At 36.4% G+C, this 21,403-nt stretch overlaps 1 protein-coding gene and 1 long non-coding RNA gene across 2 annotated transcripts; both read right to left on the bottom strand.

Annotated features, from left to right (window-relative positions):
• Positions 1–2,590: 2,590 nt before the first annotated feature.
• Positions 2,591–7,017, bottom strand: LOC127444384 (uncharacterized). Its single transcript, XR_007897800.1, has 3 exons — positions 6,136–7,017; positions 5,279–5,313; positions 2,591–4,802 (listed from the first exon to the last, which is right to left on the bottom strand). It is a non-coding gene; the product is annotated as an uncharacterized LOC127444384 (long non-coding RNA).
• A 203-nt stretch (positions 7,018–7,220) lies between these two features.
• On the bottom strand, positions 7,221–19,477 carry LOC127444378 (N6-adenosine-methyltransferase non-catalytic subunit). Its single transcript, XM_051703709.1, has 11 exons — positions 19,257–19,477; positions 19,033–19,121; positions 18,703–18,790; positions 18,519–18,596; positions 14,869–14,956; positions 14,680–14,770; positions 13,691–13,832; positions 13,419–13,511; positions 13,053–13,169; positions 11,216–11,426; positions 7,221–11,098 (listed from the first exon to the last, which is right to left on the bottom strand). The coding sequence occupies exons 1-11, from the start codon at positions 19,320–19,322 to the stop codon at positions 10,794–10,796; spliced, it is 1,368 nt and encodes a 455-aa protein (XP_051559669.1). The 5' UTR covers positions 19,323–19,477; the 3' UTR covers positions 7,221–10,793.
• Between the last annotated feature and the right edge of the window lie 1,926 nt (positions 19,478–21,403).

Genomic DNA, 21,403 nt, shown 5'->3' with positions numbered 1-21,403 from the left:
TCAGAGTGAGTCCAATATGTTGCCTCAAGATTATGGCTGAATTCTAAATTATGTATTAATAAGTCCCCTTTCTGCTGGTCAGAGTGGATTGTGAGTGGGATTACTACACTCAGTGACCTATATGAGAGTGGAGTGTTGAAATCTTTTGAAAATTCGGTTCAACATTTTAGCATTCCCAGATCTCACTTCTATAGGTATTTACAGCTATGCCACCTGCTCTGTATTGTTTTTGGGAGTAGCACACACACCCCTAAAGCGGCAGATACTTTGGGGGAGGTGATTACTCCTTTTGGAAAAGGTCATGAGGCATCAGTGTATTACTCCCTGCTAATTCAGAGTCAGGGGGTCAGAGCTTTAACTTCTATCAAGAGATTATGTGAGAAAGATTTAAACTTGGCATTGGAGGAGGGAGTGTGGGCTAGGATTCTAAAAAAGTCAAGTTTGCACCTAGAGATGCAAGGGTGCGCCTTATGCAATTCAAGATTTTACATAGATTCTATTCAACCCACTCTAGATTGTATAGGCTTGGTCTTAAAGACACATTCACCTGCTAGCGATGCCAATCAGAAGATGGAGACACAACCCATGTTTTTTGGGGGTGTGTTAAGATCCAAGAATTTTGGTTGAAGGTTCAGGGTTGTTTGTGTGACATTTTGGGCACTCAAATTTTACTTTGTCCAAGACTCTGTATTTTGGGTGACGGGGCAGTCATAAATTTATGGGATAAACACATAAAAAAATGGGTTCTGACAAGTATTATGATTGGCAGGCAAATTATTTTAAGGGGATGGGAGTCGGAAGGAGCACCCTCATTTCCGGAGAGGTGTGCAGAGATGGGGAGAGTGGCAGCTTTCGAGGAGGTGGCAAGTAGAAGGCTGGGGTTTTGGGACATGTTTGTTAGGAAATGGGGCAATTATTTAGCGTTTTTGGGGGACTCTCGGGGAGTAGATGTGGAGAGAGAAGTTTAGTTTAATTATGTATGTTTATTATATTTTCTTTTTTGTGTGTGTGTGTATTATGATATGTGACCACAGGGGTGTTTGTTGGGGGTCAGGGTGGGGTTGGTGATTGGGGAGGGATATTAGTAGGGGTTAAATGTTAAATGTTGATTCGATGTATATGTGTTGTGTTTTTCTTTGTTGTGTATTTATGAATCGATAAAAAAATGTAATAGGAAAAAAAAAAAGAAAAGCTTTTTTTTTTTTTTTTTAAAGCTAGAAATGGTTTAGCCCCATCTTATCTCTCGGAACTCCTTAGTCATCATCATTCCTCCAGGACTCTCATATCCTCTAATAAACTTCTCCTGCATACACCACGCTCACGCTTGAAGTTTAAAGGGGATCGTGCCTTCTCCGTAGTCGGCCCTAGACTATGGAATATCATACCTCTGGACATTATATCTGCTCCTATTCTTTTGAATGAATGTATATTGTGTTGCTTATTGTATTTAGTGTCAATGTTATCTTATTTTTTTTTTTCTTAATTCATTGTTTTATTTGCCCATGTACAGCGCTTTGGTATACACTTGTTGTTTTGAAATGTGCTCTATAAATAAATTGAGCTTGACTTTGACCTCTGGCTGAAGTTACTGAACATGTTTACATTTACACTTAAGAAAACGACTTATTCCAGGGTTTTGGCAGAAAGCGGCATTCTGAAATGTAATGAAAATGAGAATGGTGAATTCCTTATACAGTTTAAGGGATTACGAGAAAGCAGTTTAACACACCTAGGTTTCTCCTTGAGAACACGGCTTAAAGTGGCCATGTAAACACATAAGCTGCATTCTGATGGGTGTTTGAATAGTGATCATGTGCGTGAATAGACTGGATAACAAACATCATAGGATGGAGCCCAACAACAAGTCAACACAGCAAATTCAACATTTCTCGGAGTAAAGTGGGAAAAGCACATACACTATAAACTGCACGCATTTATACACTCCACTTTAAAATATTGACAGTCCCTCACGTTCGAGGATATGCGCTCATTCACTGAAGGAATCCCGGAGTTTTAAGTAAGAGGGAAACCCCAATATTGCAAATCACAATAGAAAATTAAGGAAACAAAAACAGCAACAACTCTGGAATATCTGGAAATAAAGCAAAGCAATGGAGAATAAAATAGCAAAGTCTACTTCGGATGCCATGTTTGTTATTTACACAAGCGTCTTGGAGAAATTACATTGCTGTACAGAAAGCTGCTTACTAACCGTGCCGCATATATACAGGAGTAAAGAATACGCCGCTTATACACTGCGTGTAAACTTGAACGCTGCTTTCTCGCAATAACCCAATTTCTGGTGTCCATGTAAACATAGTTACTGAGGTAGTCAAAAAGCTCCAAACTGGCAAAGCGCTGGGAGTGGATGAAATTTGCCCTGGATGTTGTTGAGCTGTCATGGTTGACATGCCTTTTCAACATCACATAGAAGCGATGGAAGTGCTTGGAGATTGGCAAACAGCTGTGGTGGTTCCAGTTTCTTATACAGTCAGCAAAGAAGCCCCGCCCACCCGTGGGGGAAAGCAAAGACCCATTACCATAGTTACTCATTCATTCCTATGAGAAAAACAGGGAGAAATATCCGATATATTTGGCTATTTTAACAACGAAAAACATAACAAAAAGCTGTTGTGTACTTTTTTTGCACTTCAGACAAAGCCCAAAAACGCTGAACTGATTTTTTTTAATCGCGTTTCAAATGACAAATATACAAGCCTAAAGAAGAGCGCTGCTGGATAGCCTATAGCAAGTTTTATTCAACATACAGTCGCCTTCATTGAACTAATACAATCACAATCAGCCACTGGATTTAACAAGCCTATATATATATATATATATGTATATAAGAAATTAAAAATGATTTTCTAAGATGTCTGCTTGCTTCTCCTGAAACTAAATAATTTTAACAATGTCCTTCAGCCGTGACTATATTCACAATATAGCACAGCCTCTCATGTCATATTTTCTAAATAAAACAGTCTTGAACCAAAGACACTGGTCTATGATGTCTCCTATATTCTGAAAAAGACTGGGGAAAGCCGTTCTATGTGTTCATTTTTATGAATATTACCACACAAAACTCCCCATAGAGAAACATTAAATAGTAAAACAACCACTATCTTACCAAAATATATATTTCTGATTATTTCCTAACATTATTGACAGAGACAAATGCGATTCCTACCTGCCCTCAATCAATTCAAGCGCCACCCGACCCAGTGAAACATAGCAAACTTTTAAAGGGACAGGATTCAATATTCTAAAACATTCACTATAACAGCAAAATAGACTTAACAGTTATTTAACAATAAAACAAAGATGCTGATGATGCACAAATAAGTGAAAAAAAAAATATTCAATTTACAGTACAACAGAAATCTGGGGAGAAATAAACAAATTAATAACATTCACAATTAAACCTCTCTCAAACTAATTCAAAAGACTCACTGGGATAAATCAAAAACCCCACCACTAAAGCCCCAGTCAAACTACACTTTGCACTCCATTCATTCCCATTCAAACGCATCCGAATGTGGGAGACCGGAAACAATGGTCATGTGAAGAAATTTTGCTCTCAGCTGCATACTAAAGTTCAAGTTTGGTGAACTTTGACCTAAGAATCCAAATGATGAGAGGAGGTGTGACCAATAGAAGATTGAATTGTCATACACTGACCTCTTGGATCAATTCAAAGAATACATATCTCCAAGCTGCATATTTTTATTGTTGCCAGTGAGTACGCAGGCAATTTTACCATTTCGATATGATATTTGTTATTTGTGATTTATTATTTATAAAGATGTATTTTTTTTAAGTGTTTATTTATTCCGAATTTGTATTTCCACCTTCCCTGTACGTCATTCATCTTAAATAAACTACAGAGATTACGATTATCATTACTTCTGGCATATGTAAAGATATCTTGCTATTTGGATAAAAGTAAAATTTCATTGAAAGAATGCAAACGATTATAGATAAATAAAATGTTCTCCACGTTCATTAAATAGGTCACTCAGTATTAGATTTTGCTCCTTTTTATTTCAATTAATTCATGTACAATCAGCACACTATACATTAGTGGACTTGCTAAGAAAATGCTATAATTTACCATGTTATGTACTCTATAAGCAACCAAATAGCCAGTCTTAGTTGATTTTTGCAAATTTAACAGTAATAATATAGATATATTTGATGTTAGAATTAAGTGATAATTGATTAATCGGCTGATAGTTTTTAAAATCGATATATTGAATGTGTTAAAAACTGTTCTTGATCTTTTCTTACTGTGACAGGATGGCCCAAAGATGGAAGCTAATAGAGTCCAAAATGAATGAAATCCCAGATGCAGTTGTGTACCAAAATCCCAATCCCAATAATACTCAGAAAAAAAAAAAATTATAAATCTGTCATACTGTGGAACCCATGTGTAAGGCTTCTCTGCAGTGTGAATTCTCATGTGTACATCAAGTTGTCCTATTTGAGTGAAAACTTTTCCACACTGATGGCACGAAGGCATGAAAACAGCCTCTCTCCAATATGAATACTTGTGTGGTTATTAAGGTTTGGCTTACTTTTGAAACTCTTTCCACACTGATGACATGTGTAAGGCCTCTCTTCACTGTGAACTCTCATGTGTATATCAAGATGGCTTTTATCTTTTAAAAAATGTCACTCTGAGAGCAGATAAAACATTTTTTTAGCTGATATTCTTTGAGAACTTCTTAGTCTTTGAGCAACTCAAAGATTTTTCTCCAGTTACGAAATCACAACGTTTCTCCTTCAATTCACTTTCATCAGCTCTGCAATGAACACAAGAAATTGAAAAATCATTTCAAGAGGGATAAATGTGAAAATTTAATTTCAAATTTAATTAATGACAACACAAATGTCCTCAATATATTCTTGATTTTTGAAGCTATATATTTATACTAAAGATGCTCACACTTCTATTGCAAGAGATCAACTTTTTCATAATTTTATTTTAGTAAGATCTACCATATAAGTGTATGTGACGTGCTCAATCAAAATGAGTTGCAAGACGCAATGGGCCACTTCTGGTAAAACATTAAATTTGGTCAAAAACTTTTGTGCATTCTCTTGTTTTTGATAAAACAAAGTCTCAGCTTTCAATTTATGTCAATGTTATTAATTCAAACTATAAATGTTGTTTTCTTCTTTTTAAATGCTGTGTGTCAAATCGCTTCAGCTGCTGTCAATTTACTGTAAATGGGAGAGTTGTATATCGACTTTCCTCTGATCAGCGCTCCTCATTTACCTCAGGAAAGTGATCCAATGTCCAAAGGTAGTTAGCTGTAGAGAAGGGAAGGGGATGATTACAGCTAAAATTTTAAATACCATCACTATCAAAGATGTGACAACAGATGCAGAGTGGATACAATTAATTTCTGATTGTTATTTATGTCTTAATAATTTAATGTCTGCTTCAATTAATCATCCAATTCTGTTAAATAATGTCCGAAAAAGATTTGGAATCTTTAGAGGCTGTTTTCTCAAAGTTTTCTGACAACCATCCTTTTTAAGATTTTAAGTAGTGTTCTCATGATACCAAAATTTCAGTAGTCTGTCTGTACTAATACCAGTAAAATTGAATGATTTTCAATACTAATTTTAATACCACAACAAAAACTAATACTATTGTAATTAAGTAACCTTCATTTTAATTTCTCAAGTAGACTAATTATTTAAGTAGTAAACAGTCAGTTATAAAGAACAAAGAAACAAATTACAGGTAATTGAAAAAATAAAGACAATAGAACAAAGATAGAAATAAGGAAAATGGTGCTTGAGGTTTTTAACAGTATCAAATATTCAAATAAACGTTCAGATATTGAAAAAGTAAAACGCTGTTGAATGCTTGATTCTGATTGGTTAACAGACGTTCCAAGGTGTGCAATTATTTTTAAGTAAATGCACAGCTATGAAGCAGTTCCAGTTGTTGACTACATTACCACCTCAGGATGTGTGTTATTTTACAATAATTCAAAGGGCCAAGTAAATTATTCCTTGTTTAAATTACAGTTTTTAATGTACTTTTTAAAGCTACTAAAGTTATCCAGCCAAGTAAGTAAACTGAGTGGTACATAACAGATTGTGTTTACATTAATAACTTACCAAGAGAGGCATTTTCACCAAATTCTGAAGCGTATTTTTTACCGTTCAAGCAAATATCCGTATTACAATGAGTGCTCTCAGAGCACACGCACAAATATAGCCCACACAGATAAGCCAGTCAAACAGCCCACAGGCACAAAATAAGGAAATAAAAGTGATCTTTAAAATTCTTATTTGTGTAGTTTCTTTGGGTGCTTCTCATTTCTTAAATTGTACATCCTCGTTTGTTTCCTTTCTTTGCTTCCTTTCCTCGCTTCCAAGCTCCACCCTCTTATGAATCATGGAAAGGAAATGAGGACGGAGGAAACGATGCAAGACTGATTTGTGAAATGGTATGTCCTGCTCACTCACGTCTCTTCGAAGTGCCGTCTCTGCGCAGCTGCATTACCTCGGAGCGCTTACCTTTAAGCTGTTGAAACTTGATTAATTGATATTTTTATAATAAAACCTAATAATTCAAGATGCGCTGTTGGAGTATGTGACAATTATGGTATATTTAAACGGAAAAGGTGAAATATGAATTTAAGCTGTTGTGTCAGATGTGAAGGAGGAGGAGAATGTATGCGTGCGTCAGGTGTTTCAGACAAAAAGTCCTTGCTCAAGCGCCCTCAGGAAACTTCGTCCTCGCGGGGCATTTACAGTAGATAATTGATACATCCTTCATGATGGCGGACTTTGATCGGTTTCCGGGTTACGGGCTCGAGGATGGAGGAGCAAAGAAACGACGATGCCTAATTTAAGAAATGAGAAGCACCCTTACTCTACTCTCCCTTTTGACCTGTCAACGAGATTGACCAGTGGTTGTCCTGCAATCAATGTAATTAAAACCCTTGATTTAAACCATCAATTTTGCATTTCATGATTATAGTCATTTAGATAGAATGTTAGCCTCACCTTCATATCACCCCCCCCCCCCCCCCAATTAAAAAAAAAAAAAAAAAAAAAAACGGACTTACATTTTTATCTGTTTCTCACCCACATCTATCACATCATATAGATTACTTTTATGTTTCCTTTATGTGATTTTTGGTGCTTCAAATGGTCTGATCACCATTCACATGTATTGTATGGACCTACAGAGCTGAGATATTCTTCTAAAAATCTTCATATGTGTTCTGCTGAAGAAAGAAAGTCATACACACCGGAGATGGCATGAGGGTGAGAAAATGATGAGAGAATTTTCATTTTTGGGTGAACTAACCCTTTAAATTAGCAAACCGCATGAATGTCGGTGGCCAATGTTTAAACAAAAGGATTTTTTATGAACTGTTTGATTAATGACTAAAAGTCTTTGAAGTTCATCCTGAATCAGCTGGAAAAGTGCAAACAAATGCATTGTCCTTTGTTATCCTTTGAACAAGATGATACACACAGAGGTCAGTGAGGGGCATCGCAGTCCAGGTGGAAGCCTGTGGCGGTTCATCTCCTGTGAAGTTCATCCTAAGTCAAAGGTTCAGGCACTGGCCAGTGAAGTATCCCGTATCTTCTGTTTGGAGTTGGCAGCAATTCATCCTCTGTGAAGTCCATCGTAGTAGACTGAAGTGATATCTGGCTGGAACAGACTACAGTTAGTAGTCATCACGCAGCGACACATAGGACATGTGGGAGTAGGACATCGGGCAGGACCGGAGCTGGATCTGGCAGGCTCTGGTAACAGGGAAACTATAGAAAAATATAGAATAATATTAGCTTAGATGCCATTCAATTTATAGCAGAGTTATAGAATATGAAAAGTGTTTCCAGTTCTGGCAGACCTGACTAATGTGTCATAATGATGAGTTGAGGGATACATTAGGTTTATGCCTGGCTGAAGAGATGAGTTTTTAGTCTAGAATTAAACTGAGAGAGTGTGAGTCCTGAAGAATGCTAGGAAGACTATTCAAACATTTAGGAGCCAAATAGAAAAATTATCTACCTCCTTTTATGGATTTTGATATTTTAGGTATTATTAACTGTCCGGAATTGTTTGATTGTAGTGAACGTGATGGATAATAGCATGATAGCAGGTTGCTTAATAATGTTTATTTATTTATTTTTTAGGATTGGTTGTTTTCTCATTTTTCAGTGAGTTTTTTCCTTTAGGGTTACTTCAGACAGATTTACAAACTTGATGGTAAAATCTGATTGCTGTGAACTGCAGGTCACATATATTACATAGAAATAAAATTAACAATATTTCAGCTTCTAAAGACACCTTTTTAATGTCTATTCTATATTTTTGTCTGCCAGTCTTTGAATTGTCATTATTTGTGATCTTTTCTCAGAAAATATTGACATTTGAGATTAACTCCAATAACTTAAATTAATAATTGGCATGTTATGTAATTAATTAGACAAAAGATTTTAATCGATTGACAGACTTATCTGTAAATAACATTCAGCTGTTGCAATTGTAGACTGCCAAGCTCCAAAATTGAGACAACTTAGCATCAGCTTGGCCAGGCTTGACAATAGGTTTGTTTTTGAAAGTCATTTTCTGCATAGGCCGGCCACATACCTTGAAGACTTGGCTACAAAAAACTATTGAACATTTCCACCATTATTGCCCAGGAACAAAGATACAGCTCATTGAATACACATTGACTAATTGTGAGAACTTACTACAATAGTGGGGTAAGTTGTCACAATGGAACTGCACAAAAACAAAATCTACACCTCTATTCAAATCTATGCCTGCATTTAATGGCCTGTTGTAGTCTTTTCAGCAAAACATTTATTTTTTTTTATCAATATTTACAAATTAAAACAATTATGAGGCACAAAAACGATTAATGAAACAACATAAATGTAGGAGGTAACATACATGAATATCAAACCATTGTTTTGGCCAACAAATGTTGTAATTGATAAATTGTATAAATGTATGTTTTAAACAACCTAACTTTAATGAAAAATACCTTTGAACTGAGAACACATTTAAACCTTTTGGAAAAATCTGCCTTTGTAATATAGTTGACCCTTGCCTTAATGTATGCCAGTGTGGTTTGATTATGATATTAGTGAAAATTTACTTTAGAGGGTAGAATTCACAAAACAAATATTTCAATTTCAATTTCAAATTAAAGGTGAACTCAGTAGCTTTTGTCTTTGTGTCATTTTAGACTTACACTGACACCTAGCGGTTTGGTGCAGCATAATTTAAAATCAATAGTTTTTAGTTTCAGATGCCATTGTAGAAATTCAGTATTCACAGAAAGCCATGATTACTTTAATCAATGAGTGAAAGTGTTAATTAAAAGGACGGTTACTGAGATTAAGCGAGTAGTATCTGACTGGTCATGTGATTCTAACATGGTAGCCCTCATAAGGGGACCCTCTCCATATAGAATAAAACAGCTTTTGTATAGTTACTGATATGACTGGAGTCTTCATTTTAATGTGAGTGGTCATTATTTCCAACATATATTGCAAAATTAAAATTCATGTCTTTAGGAGTTACACTTTTTTTTGTGAGGAAAAAATTACTGAGCGCACCTTTAAGAACTAGGTGTTTCAAATGAATACAAAACCATTGCTAAAGAAATGCACATTTGTGCATTTACTCTTTTGACTCAAATCAGTCACCCCTTTTTAATAAATGACATTTTATGGACTAAGGTGGTCAGAATGCTCTATCTAATTTGTCTTCAAAATGGAGCCAAATACCATTAACCAAGCTTACAAAATGGAAACCTTAAACAAAAGAAAAAACAACTAAGAAGTTTGGAAATGTTCAAATTTTTGTTGGACTCATGAAATTTCTGTTGACTGTGTTGAATTTCTTTCAATTGCAAGTCAATGAATGTATCTTTCTGTCATTCCAATTCAACATCCTGTGGGAATTTAATTAAAAGCAAGGAAATTCTTAAATTCTTTTGTCCAACCATGCTCACTAAAATTAACTACCTGTGAAGTAAAACATGTTGCCTTTTATTCACTGCAAAAGACAGTAATTCTACATGTCACTACCACTATAGTACAGAAGCAATAAGGTTGACAATAAAGATAAAAGAAAAGTTCTGCTGCCCTCCACATGCACACAGGAAGTGTGAAAGTGATGTTGATAATGAGATGTTAGACAAACCAAACAACAGATGGAAATGTTCAAACAAATAGTAATAAACAGTTCCCACACTTTTTGACAAATTAATTTCCATGACTTTTGTTAGTCATTTGTAATTACTGGTTAAGGATAATTAAAAATGATTTAAATACAGATTAATTCACTAAAATATTATTCAGACCAATTCTTTGAAAAAAAGAAAGGAACAAATGACTCGAAATAATGATGCAATCAAAAATTGGACAGCACTGTGGCTTGCAAGTGACTTTTCTGTGACTGTAAGAACTCTGATTAAAAACAAATTTCATTATAAAATGTGTGTTTAATGAGTCTTGAGGTTGTATCAAGCTCTTACAATGAATGAAAGTTTATTGCTCCTGAACAGCTATAATTTATATGTGTAATCATGTGACTTAACACAACAATCATTGAGGAGTGAGACTGTATGCCAATCATTAAAAAGTATTCCTGCTTCTAACCTCTATTACAATACACTACCAAAACAATATTAATCTTATGGAAGGCAACAACTCATTTTCGAATTTCAGGTACAAAAATATAAAATACAGATTTAATTAAAAAATGTTCAGTCTCATCAAAGAAGGCATGTTGTGCACTATCGAGGAGGAAATCCACGATGAGGGCCACCACGACCTCTGAATCCACCTCGATCACCACGGAAGTTTGGTCGGTTTCTCTCTCGACCGCGATCTCCCCTTCCTACAGAGGGACCGCCCCTCCCTCCGCGTGGTGCCCCCCCACCTCTCTCTGCCTTGGATTTAGGAGGTGGAGATTTGGGGCGGAGTCTCTCAATTTCCTCAGTACAACCAGACAAGTAAGAGTTTGGCTCACTGAAGTGACCAGAGTAAGCTTCTATGTTAAAGTTGCTATTGGTCAGGGTGGGGCCCACAGTCAGCCAACCTAAAATTACATGATGTTATAAAGCATCTTTAAAATACTCACTTTCAGTACTGTCCTTCCTTTTATGCTGTATGTCACTCTAACTTAAATTTAAGTGGAAATGGGACTGTGTCTTACCTGGCCTGATCGTGCTGTCCCTGCCAAATAGGTGGAGCCGTCGACGGCCCAGGCAGAAATGTTCAATGATGTGGAAAATCTCCACTGGCTTCTCAATATTGCCCATCTCTGGCTCCTCTGTAATAATCAGGTCTATATCCACATTAGCATGAATGAAATCGCCATCTGTGCTGCGTCTAACGGTGCCTTTGATGCCCATCAGACAGTGCTCCTGAGTGTATACACAAAAAAATAGACACGTCACTGAAAAAGTAGTAGGAATTCTAAGTAGAAACACTAAACAATCATTAATTAGAAGGAATATAGTATAATGGCTTTTCCACTAGTGCCAGGCGACATAAAATTCAGAAACACTTAGAATACCGCAATGATTTTAATGCGCTTTTGATTTGACTATTAAGTTTCCTACAGGCTATGTCATAATGTTACAGATATACAAGGCAGATGTTTTCAAACTTAAGTGGCACCATAAAGTTCAAACTGTCAGTTTCAACAAAACAATAGTTAAAACATATTTTTTAATTGTGTCATCACTCAACATTATTCATGGAAGTCCCCATGTGGAATTTATCATGTATTAAAATTTTGTTTTATTGGTGATTATAAAATGAAAATGATTTAAGCTGAAGTATGTAACTTTTTCAGTGTTAAAATACTTTCTTCTATCCCGGCTTAATACGCAGACACACCTATAATTAAGCCATTTATAGATTAATTTTCTCAAAAACTGTAAACACTTTTTACTCTGTGGCACCATAAAAAGTCCTGTGTTTGTTTTGAGCGACCCACCCCAACAATGTTACTAAACCAATAGTGTGAGTTGGGGGGGGACAGCAGATGAGGGGTGTATTCGGAAAGCTGTTTTGAGAACACTGTTTATTTTTGCAATAGAGCGCAACACTCAGGTTCTGGAAGTAAAAATCCTATTCATTTTTTCCATAGACAAATTGATTTTTAACAATATCTTATAAAACTTTAAAGACAGACCTACTGTGAGCTCCGAGGTTAATCCATGGTATATGCTTCCACTGATAAGCTATCAGTGTTATTTTAACTTCATTGTTTAAAAATCACGTTTAATACTATAATTTCTGGTGAACAACTACCCTACCCCTGGTACAGCAGTGAAGGATCCAAAAATCAGAGAACTGAGTGATGCATTAAAGTCACTAACTTCCTATTTATTTGTATATATCAGAATAGTTTTCAATAAATGTAAAATATATATGTTTTTAACCAACAACCTGAAATCAATAGTTTTATATATTTCCATCAGTTTTTATCCAATTACATAATTCGCAATGCTTCATGGGATTGTAGTTCCTCGTGAAATACGTTAAGTACACAGTGTTGTACCTTTGTCGTTTTATCTGGTTTTCAAATACTTTTTTGCTTCAAATCAAAGTTTGCAATATTGTAATTCACTTCGGAGCTTGTTGGTTTGGTTAATAGTTTAGGACTCTTTTATGAATTATTTTTTGAAAAATCAATGGAAAAAATTAATGGGAAAAATACTTCCAGAACCGACATGCCTGAAAAAGTGGCCGGGCACTGTTGTGCTTTATTCCATTCGGTGGTGCTAGTGTCGCAGAAATTACATACTTCAGCTTTAAATGTCATTATACCTAGTGTTCATTTAGTAAAAAACAGTCTGGAAAACATGCCTTATTTTTAACTAATTAAATGGCCGATTGGTTGAAATTGTGGTTCCTCTGATTTGATAAGCCATGTATCAAAGGAAATACATAAAAAAATAAGATTTATACTAAATATCACCAAAAGACTACAATATATACACATATTAAGCTATACTGTGTGGCTTGACAGTGTCTTTTACCTTGGTTCTTTGGAATACTGCTTTAGGATCCAGTGTTTTGGTCTTGCCAGGGTTGTTTTTGTTGGTCTTGATCCAACAAATGTCTTCACATCGCCGGAAGCCCCACTTCCTCAAACACTGGGAGAGAAGACACATGAAACTAGCAGCAAATCTCTGTTGGGCATGATCTGTCTCACAGTATTACCCCAGAATTACTTTAAATAAAAAATAACTCACATTAAACATTTTCTCAAGATCACAGATTTTTGTCAAGCCTATGATTATGATTAGGTGACATGATATAAGCAACAAACACAATAGGCACAGTAAGCATTTATATAAGAGAACAGTCCTTATCTCTGTGTGTATGGTTGTGAGTTTGTGTACCATTCTGCCTAGATCAAGGCCTTCTCCTGATCCACACCACAGGAAGACAAAAGAGCGGATACAAGAGATTTCCTCTATATCCAGCTTCATGATCTATAACAGACATAAAACATTTAATTATTTTTTATTACTTATTATAATAAAAATAAAATGCCACACCAGTGAGAATGCATTTGCCAAGAGCATGTAGGACCTAAATTACAAAACTTTCTGAAATGTTTGCAAGTCCACACATGAGTAAATGAATCTGAAAGACATTGACAGCAACTCACATCGTCCCAGGTCCAGAAGCGTTCGTTGGCAATGATGCCCGACTCTCTGTAATACTCCTCTAATGGAGGCTCTATCAGAATTACATCAAATTTACAGTTTAGATCTCTCAGATCAAAGTTGTCGAGATCTGCCTGCAAATACCTGACAATACACAAAAAAACATGTCAAATATTCTTAAATACATGCTAAAGAGACATACAGTGGGGTCTAATGGTCTGAGACCAGACAAAGTAAAAATGCAGTTTTCTAATTTAAAGGAATAGTTCACCAAAAATGATGCGTTTATATCCATACAATGCAAGTCAATAGGGTCTAAAACTTACAAGCTCTAAAAAGGTCATAAAGGCAGCATAAAGGTAATCCATATGACTCGAGTGGTTTAGTCTTCTGAATCCATAAGATTGGTTTGGGGTAAGAAACAGACCAAAATTTAAGTTCTTATTCATTATAAATCTTGACATCCAGGAGTCAACTTGGCACATTAATGAGAGAAGCTCATGCATGTTGTCAATCATATTGTTTCAGAAGACTAACACTTCACATGTCATACTTTTATGCTGACTTTATGTCCTTTTTGGAGCTTGAAAGTTTTGAACCCCATTGACTTGCATTGTATGGACAAAAACATAATATATCCTTAAAAAAATAAAATAAAAATGGTATTCCGCGAGGAAAAAAAGTCATAAGAATTTGAGAAGGCATAAGGGTGAGTAAATTATGAGAGAATTGTCATTTTTTGATTTCATTAATACTACATTTTTCATTATAAATGATTTGATCAGGATAGCAGTTTGAGTGAGAACTGAATTTCTTAATATTTGATATGTGCCCATTTTGCTTTACTGATAACATGCATAAATTGAGACAGTGAGGAAGTGAAATACAGTAATAAGTGCAATAAAACAAGACAGGTCTTCAGGTTACAGCATCTGAGAATCAGTTCCATTTTTCATTTCTATTAACACATGGAAGGTGCAGGTTCTCTTACATGGGTGGGGTGTTGGTGGCAGCGATGAGCTCATCTTTCAGTCGGATGAGCTCTCTTTGTTTGGGGTACTCCTCAAATCTGTCAGCCAGACCTATAACACAGCAAAGCATTCAGGTTACAGTTATTTCATAGGTATTGGGGGTGTGTGGTGGGAAACTCTATAAAATAGACAGAGATCAGACCATTTACCTCCATCTCGGATGAAGTTCTGAGGTCTATGACCTGTGTCCACAAAGTGTTGGCAGTAATCATTATGAGGATTTAGACTCTGGGTGCCCTGAAAGAGAAAAAGTTTATGATATCATGATCAATATAATCAAAAACTCTTTGTATTAACTTCATAACCGAGATTTAAGGCGTTGATTCAGCAGCAACAGAAACAAGGTAATTTTTTAATGTTAAAAACACTTTCTCCTATCCCATCTTAAAGGGTCATAAAACCCCCTGCTTCTGCACGGCTCAGCTCTCACAACAGTTTTGAAAAATACGGAAAAAAGTGGGCGTGGCAAGCACCGGATTGAGAGAACACGGCAATTGTCATTTCTCATACAGTCAGTTTTATTTCACTTTAATAAAGTTAACAGTATCAAAGTTTCCCACAAATGCACACTGTACTTCAAACTATATCTGCTTCACTAACATGCACAAATATGCTGCAACCTAGTATATTACACACCATTTTGTAAGCTCACAATACAATCCACAAATACACACAGTTAAATGTATATTTAGTAATGTATATATATACACATATATATATATATATATATATATATATATATATATATATATATATATATATGTATATATATACAGGTGCATCTCAATAAATTAGAATGTCGTGGAAAAGTTCATTTATTTCAGTAATTCAACTCAAATTGTGAAACTCGTGTATTAAATAAATTCAGTGCACACAGACTGAAGTAGTTTAAGTCTTTGGTTCTTTTAATTGTGATGATTTTGGCTCACATTTAACAAAAACCCACCAATTCACTATCTCAAAAAATTAGAATATGGTGACATGCCAATCAGCTAATCAACTCAAAACACCTGCAAAGGTTTCCTGAGCCTTCAAAATGGTCTCTCAGTTTGGTTCACTAGGCTACACAATCATGGGGAAGACTGCTGATCTGACAATTGTCCAGAAGACAATCATTGACACCCTTCACAAGGAGGGTAAGCCATAAACATTCATTGCCAAAGAAGCTGGCTGTTCACAGAGTGCTGTATCCAAGCATGTTAACAGAAAGTTGAGTGGAAGGAAAAAGTGTGGAAGAAAAAGATGCACAACCAACAGAGAGAACCGCAGCCTTATGATTGTCAAGCAAAAGCGATTCAAGAATTTGGGTGAACTTCACAAGGAATGGACTGAGGCTGGGGTCAAGGCATCAAGACACAGACATGTCAAGGAATTTGGCTACAGTTGTTGTATTCCTCTTGTTAAGCCACTCCTGAACCACAGACAACGTCAGAGGCGTCTTACCTGGGCTAAGGAGAAGAAGAACTGGACTGTTGCCCAGTGGTCCAAAGTCCTCTTTTCAGATGAGATCAAGTTTTGTATTTCATTTGGAAACCAAGGTCCTAGAGTCTGGAGGAAGGGTGGAGAAGCTCATAGCCCAAGTTGCTTGAAGTCCAGTGTTAAGTTTCCACAGTCTGTGATGATTTGGGGTGCAATGTCATCTGCTGGTGTTGGTCCATTGTGTTTTTTGAAAACCAAAGTCACTGCACCCGTTTACCTAGAAATTTTGGAGCACTTCATGCTTCCTTCTGCTGACCAGCTTTTTAAAGATGCTGATTTCATTTTCCAGCAGGATTTGGCACCTGCCCACACTGCCAAAAGCACCAAAAGTTGGTTAAATGACCATGGTGTTGGTGTGCTTGACTGGCCAGCAAACTCACCAGACCTGAACCCCATAGAGAATCTATGGGGTATTGTCAAGAGGAAAATGAGAAACAAGAGACCAAAAAATGCAGATGAGCTGAAGGCCACTGTCAAAGAAACCTGGGCTTCCATACCACCTCAGCAGTGCCACAAACTGATCACCTCCATGCCACGCCGAATTGAGGCAGTAATTAAAGCAAAAGGAGCCCCTACCAAGTATTGAGTACATATACAGTAAATGAACATACTTTCCAGAAGGCCAATAATTCACTAAAAATGTTTTTTTTATTGGTCTTATGATGTATTCTAATTTTTTGAGATAGTGAATTGGTAGGTTTTTGCTAAATGTGAGCCAAAATCATCACAATTAAAAGAACCAAAGACTTAAACTACTTCAGTCTGTGTGCATTGAATTTATTTAATACACGAGTTTCACAATTTGAGTTGAATTACTGAAATAAATGAACTTTTCCACGACATTCTAATTTATTGAGATGCACCTGTATATATAAATATATTAGGGGTGTAACGGTTCTCGGTAAAAAACTGAACCATACGGTTAGAGACCCACGGTTCGGGAAGTATTGACACTGCGGTCGGTTCACCTCATGTTTAATGATGCATCCGGAGCACAAGTTTTGGTCAAGAAAACAAAGCGTCAAACAGACAGGCACAGTTACAATCTCCGCTAACGCACCTGAATGGATCTGTACATGGATACGCTCCACCTGTGTTTCACGTGGGTCAACTTGATGACATCACTGTTCTGCAAGCGTTGTGTGTAGTTGAAAATGGCAAGTGGAGAAAACGAAACGCTGATAGAGAAGCCCCCTGCACTTCTCCTTTCTGGGAACATTTTCTTTTTGCAGCCAATTACAACAGCGATGGTCAAAAGATGTTACAAAACAGGCACTGTTTGCAGACATCACTCGACAAAGTGCTATATACTGGTAATATGTTACAATAATACGCGTGAGGGTTTATTTAAAATGAGCACGCAAGTTCTTCCTGTTTCCTTGCGCGGCTGTAATCTATCAGGAGTGTCAACAATGCGCTTTGATTAATGGCATTAAGATGCCCTTATAGTAATACATTGATACATGATTAATCATTTGCTCAGACATCACCCAGGGAAACAGCAGCAGGTGAGCCGAAACTGCACACACTCCCTTCCATTTTTAAGCAGGCACTCAGTGCTAATTCGGACAGACATGTAACAATTACTAAAGCGCTTGGGGTGCTCATGTGGGATTTCCATGTATGATTAAAATACTCAAGCAGCATTATCACAACATCCCTTCTCGTAGGCATTCTAATAGCAAGGTTATTCCTTTTATAGTGATGTACAGCTTCCAAATATTGAATATGTTGAGATGAGTTTGAAGTGCACTTTTTGTTGATGCATGTAGCGTAATAGTGCAGGTATTAAGTTAAAATGTTGCTTTAGTAAATAGAGAAAATGTTGTTGTTTTTTTAGTTAAGGACCCTGACAAAAATTAATCATGGCTTTAGTATAGTAATATTGTAGTAACCATGACTGCTGTCACCATGGTTTTCTGAGCAGAAATCATGGTTTTGATACAATTAACCATGGATTTATAACAGTAATACTGTAGTTTCTATATAGTAACCATGATTTTACTATATATTGTAACCATGACAGTAACCATGTTTATATTGTGGTTACTATAATTTTACTACAAATGCCATGGTTAAACTATGGTTACTGTTGTAAAAAAAAATTGTTATTTAAGGGCAAACCTGTTGAAGTGTTTATCAATAGATTATTCTTTGGATTTGTTTTTTTTTTAACAAAGCAAATACTGAACCATACCGAAACCGTGACCCTTAAACTGTGACACAAACCGAACTGTGAGAAATTCAAACCGTTACACCCCTAATATGTGTAAATAAAAATAAATAAATGGAAATGAAATCTGATTGTGTTCAACTATACCTTTAGGAAAGTGCTGGAGTCTTTGTACACCTCTTCATATGGCCCGCCCTCCTCCTGCTGCTGGGGCTCAACATCTTCCTGTAACACCATACAGCAGATCCGAGATAAATTGTGCACAGCCCTTCTCTGGTCTAATCTAAAATAACTCACAATTACAGCTGATTCCTAATCAGTGCTCACTCACCCTTTGCTCCTCCACATCCTCCTCTGGATCCTCACCCTCATTTTGACACTTTCTTTTAGCACAGGGGACTGATGTGTCAAATGATGCCCTACAGTACCAACACAGGACAAAGGATGAATGACCCTATCAGAGAGTCCTGTCAATCTGTTCTGATTTGATATAAAGGCAATTTTACATACAGATTGTTTCAGGATTAAATTCAACCAGTGCTTACATCAGTGTCAATATTGCCCAATGAATACAGTTTTGCTTAATTTGGGGGCAATAGGTGTTCATTCTCACTCAATTACCCATGTGTATTGTTACAAAAGGGGAAACGTTAAAACACACCTGCATGCTTCTCTGGTCTCCTCGATCTCTTTTTGTTCATCTTTACTGTTGAGAACAGCACCGATGCTGTCGGGACTCTCTGCCCCGAGCTGCAAAACAAAAACATAAAACCACATTATGCAAAACTCGCTATCTACATTTATAAATAAGACTACTAGCATTAGATTGGCAATGCTCGCTAACGCTGGCTTTATGAGACAAGCTGAAAAGTTGTATTTCTTTACCTGTTGTGCAAGAAGCTGCCGTCTGAGCTTCTGTCTCTCCCGTATTTCCTGCAACCGGCTATTCATGTCAAAAATAATTAACTAGAATATCACTTCTCATGTATTTTTTTTTATTTTTTTTTTTTTATGAATTAAAAAAATGAAGGCGGCAACAATTCATTGAAAACTTCAACGTGAGGAGCGGTCGCACATATTTTACGTCATCACACTACCAGACGCAGAGTCTGACGTCATTAAAACGAAAACAAAGAATGGCAAGAATAACCAATTATTTTATGAATGTAAACATGTACTATCCTTTTGGACGGCTATACACGTTTCTTTGTGACCCTTTATAAACTGTGAGCTGGGTCATTCTTAGCATTCGGTGCCATTTGAGTCCCCATGACATAATGTGGTATATTTTGTGTAAAAATGGGCTAATACTTGTTTCTAAATGCTCATCTTACATAGTTAATCCCCCTCTACCACAGAACACAATAATATGTAGCCTGGATTAATTAATAAAAAATAATTACTCTGATTTTAGTGCAAGTAGGCTAAACTGCCATGTCCCCAAGTAAGCTTGTATAACTTCAGCCACAAATATAACAAATAAAAATCAAACAAATTCCATATTTTTCAATATTGTTGTACAATCTTATTTATAATATTCCTCACCAAAATATATTTTTTGTTATTAATACATTTTTAATGCTTAAAGTCTTTAAAAAATGTTGTGTCCCTGAATTGAATGTCCCCCCTGTTACTCTGATGGAAAGTCCCTCTGAACACGCCCCTTGACTGTTCCTCTAATCACATGACTCTCAGGGAGTAGAATACTTTTTGGCAGCAAACTGTCTACAAGAAGTTGGTTAATATTATGGTTAATAAACAGGTTAAAAATCTTCCTCAGTGATCACTGTGCACTAGCTTGTTGTTCATCACATGAGTAGCAATGGTTGATTTTAGCATAAAATGTACCTCCTGTTACTGTCCACCCTGTTACTGTTTTGCACAGTAACAATGTGGACATAATGTAACAGAGTGGACGTAAAAGCTAGATAAATAAGTGTTTACAGCATGTATTGGTACTTATAATTAATTTATTATGCATTTATTTGTTATACCTTCAAGAAAGAGTAGCTTAAATGGTATGCATGTATTTGTCAGGAAATGGCAACATTGTCTGCTGCCGAAAAGCAGCAATGCTGAAGGGCACATCGTGATGCAGACCCTGAAAGAAGGTAGATATACCTCAATAAAGAGAAGGAGAGGTGGAGAAAGGATAGAGAGGAAGGAAGAAAAAAGAAAGTGTTAGCACTCAGTGAAAGTGAGAAGAGAGCACAGAGAAAAAACTGCGAGAAAAGAAGAGAAAGCACAGGGACTGTACCAGAGCCAGGACAACATCTGAGTCAATGACCACTCCTCCCCCAAGTCCAGACAGTCCCCCAGAGCAAGAAATGCCCCACAGCCAGGGCCCTCAAGGTTAAAAGAAAGTTTACGATTGAATGCTTTGTTGATTAGGTAGACTCTGGAATTAAATGATCTTAGATGATTTTGCCATTACAATGTGTATGTGTGTCTGTGTGGTGTGTATGTGTGTGTGTGTGAGAGAGAGAGAGAGAGAGTGTCTGTGTGGTGTGTGTGTATCTGTGTGGTTTGTGTGTGTGTGTGTGTGTGTGTGAGAGAGAGAGAGTGTGTGTGTGTCTCTGTGTGTGTGTGTGTGTGTGTGAGAGAGAGAGAGAGAGAGAGAGAGAGAGAGAAATAATATATGTTCTCTAAAACTAGAAACTTAAAATTGTAAAATACAATGATAAACATATTTTGTAGCCTAATGAAGGGATAGTATAATGAGATCTTACAGTAATAGGTATAAGAACAACTTACTTTAATGTGATTATTGGCCTTCTATCCTATAAATTATTGTATACAGAACCATTTAACCGTTGCAGTGATTGTAAATTGTGACAATATGCTTCTTGTGTATTAGGCAATATTTTGTTGGACGGAGAAATGTCAGACAGGGAAGAAGGAGGCTCCAGAAGGAGATTGAACAACTAAAGGCCTTGCCTGAGAAGGAAAAGAGAAAAAAAGAAAAATACAAGAAGAGGTACCAGCGGTTGGGAGGAGTGGATGCACTGCTGCACCATCAAACAGTTAACAAC

Source organism: Myxocyprinus asiaticus, chromosome 7, assembly GCF_019703515.2.
Source record: "Myxocyprinus asiaticus isolate MX2 ecotype Aquarium Trade chromosome 7, UBuf_Myxa_2, whole genome shotgun sequence".
NCBI lineage: Eukaryota > Metazoa > Chordata > Actinopteri > Cypriniformes > Catostomidae > Myxocyprinus > Myxocyprinus asiaticus.
The sequence above is the reverse complement of the archived record's forward strand: the minus strand, read 5'-3'. Positions and strand labels throughout refer to the sequence as shown.

Excerpts from the sequence above, each read along its gene's own strand:
- LOC127444378 (XM_051703709.1), bottom strand. The coding sequence starts at position 19,322 with ATGAATAGCCGGTTGCAGGAAATACGGGAGAGACAGAAGCTCAGACGG. Across the intron at positions 13,512-13,690 it reads GCTTCTGGACCTGGGACGAT|ATCATGAAGCTGGATATAGA; the intron begins GTGAGTTGCTGT and ends TGTCTGTTATAG. Across the intron at positions 13,170-13,418 it reads GCCTTGATCTAGGCAGAATG|TGTTTGAGGAAGTGGGGCTT; the intron begins GTACACAAACTC and ends CTTCTCTCCCAG.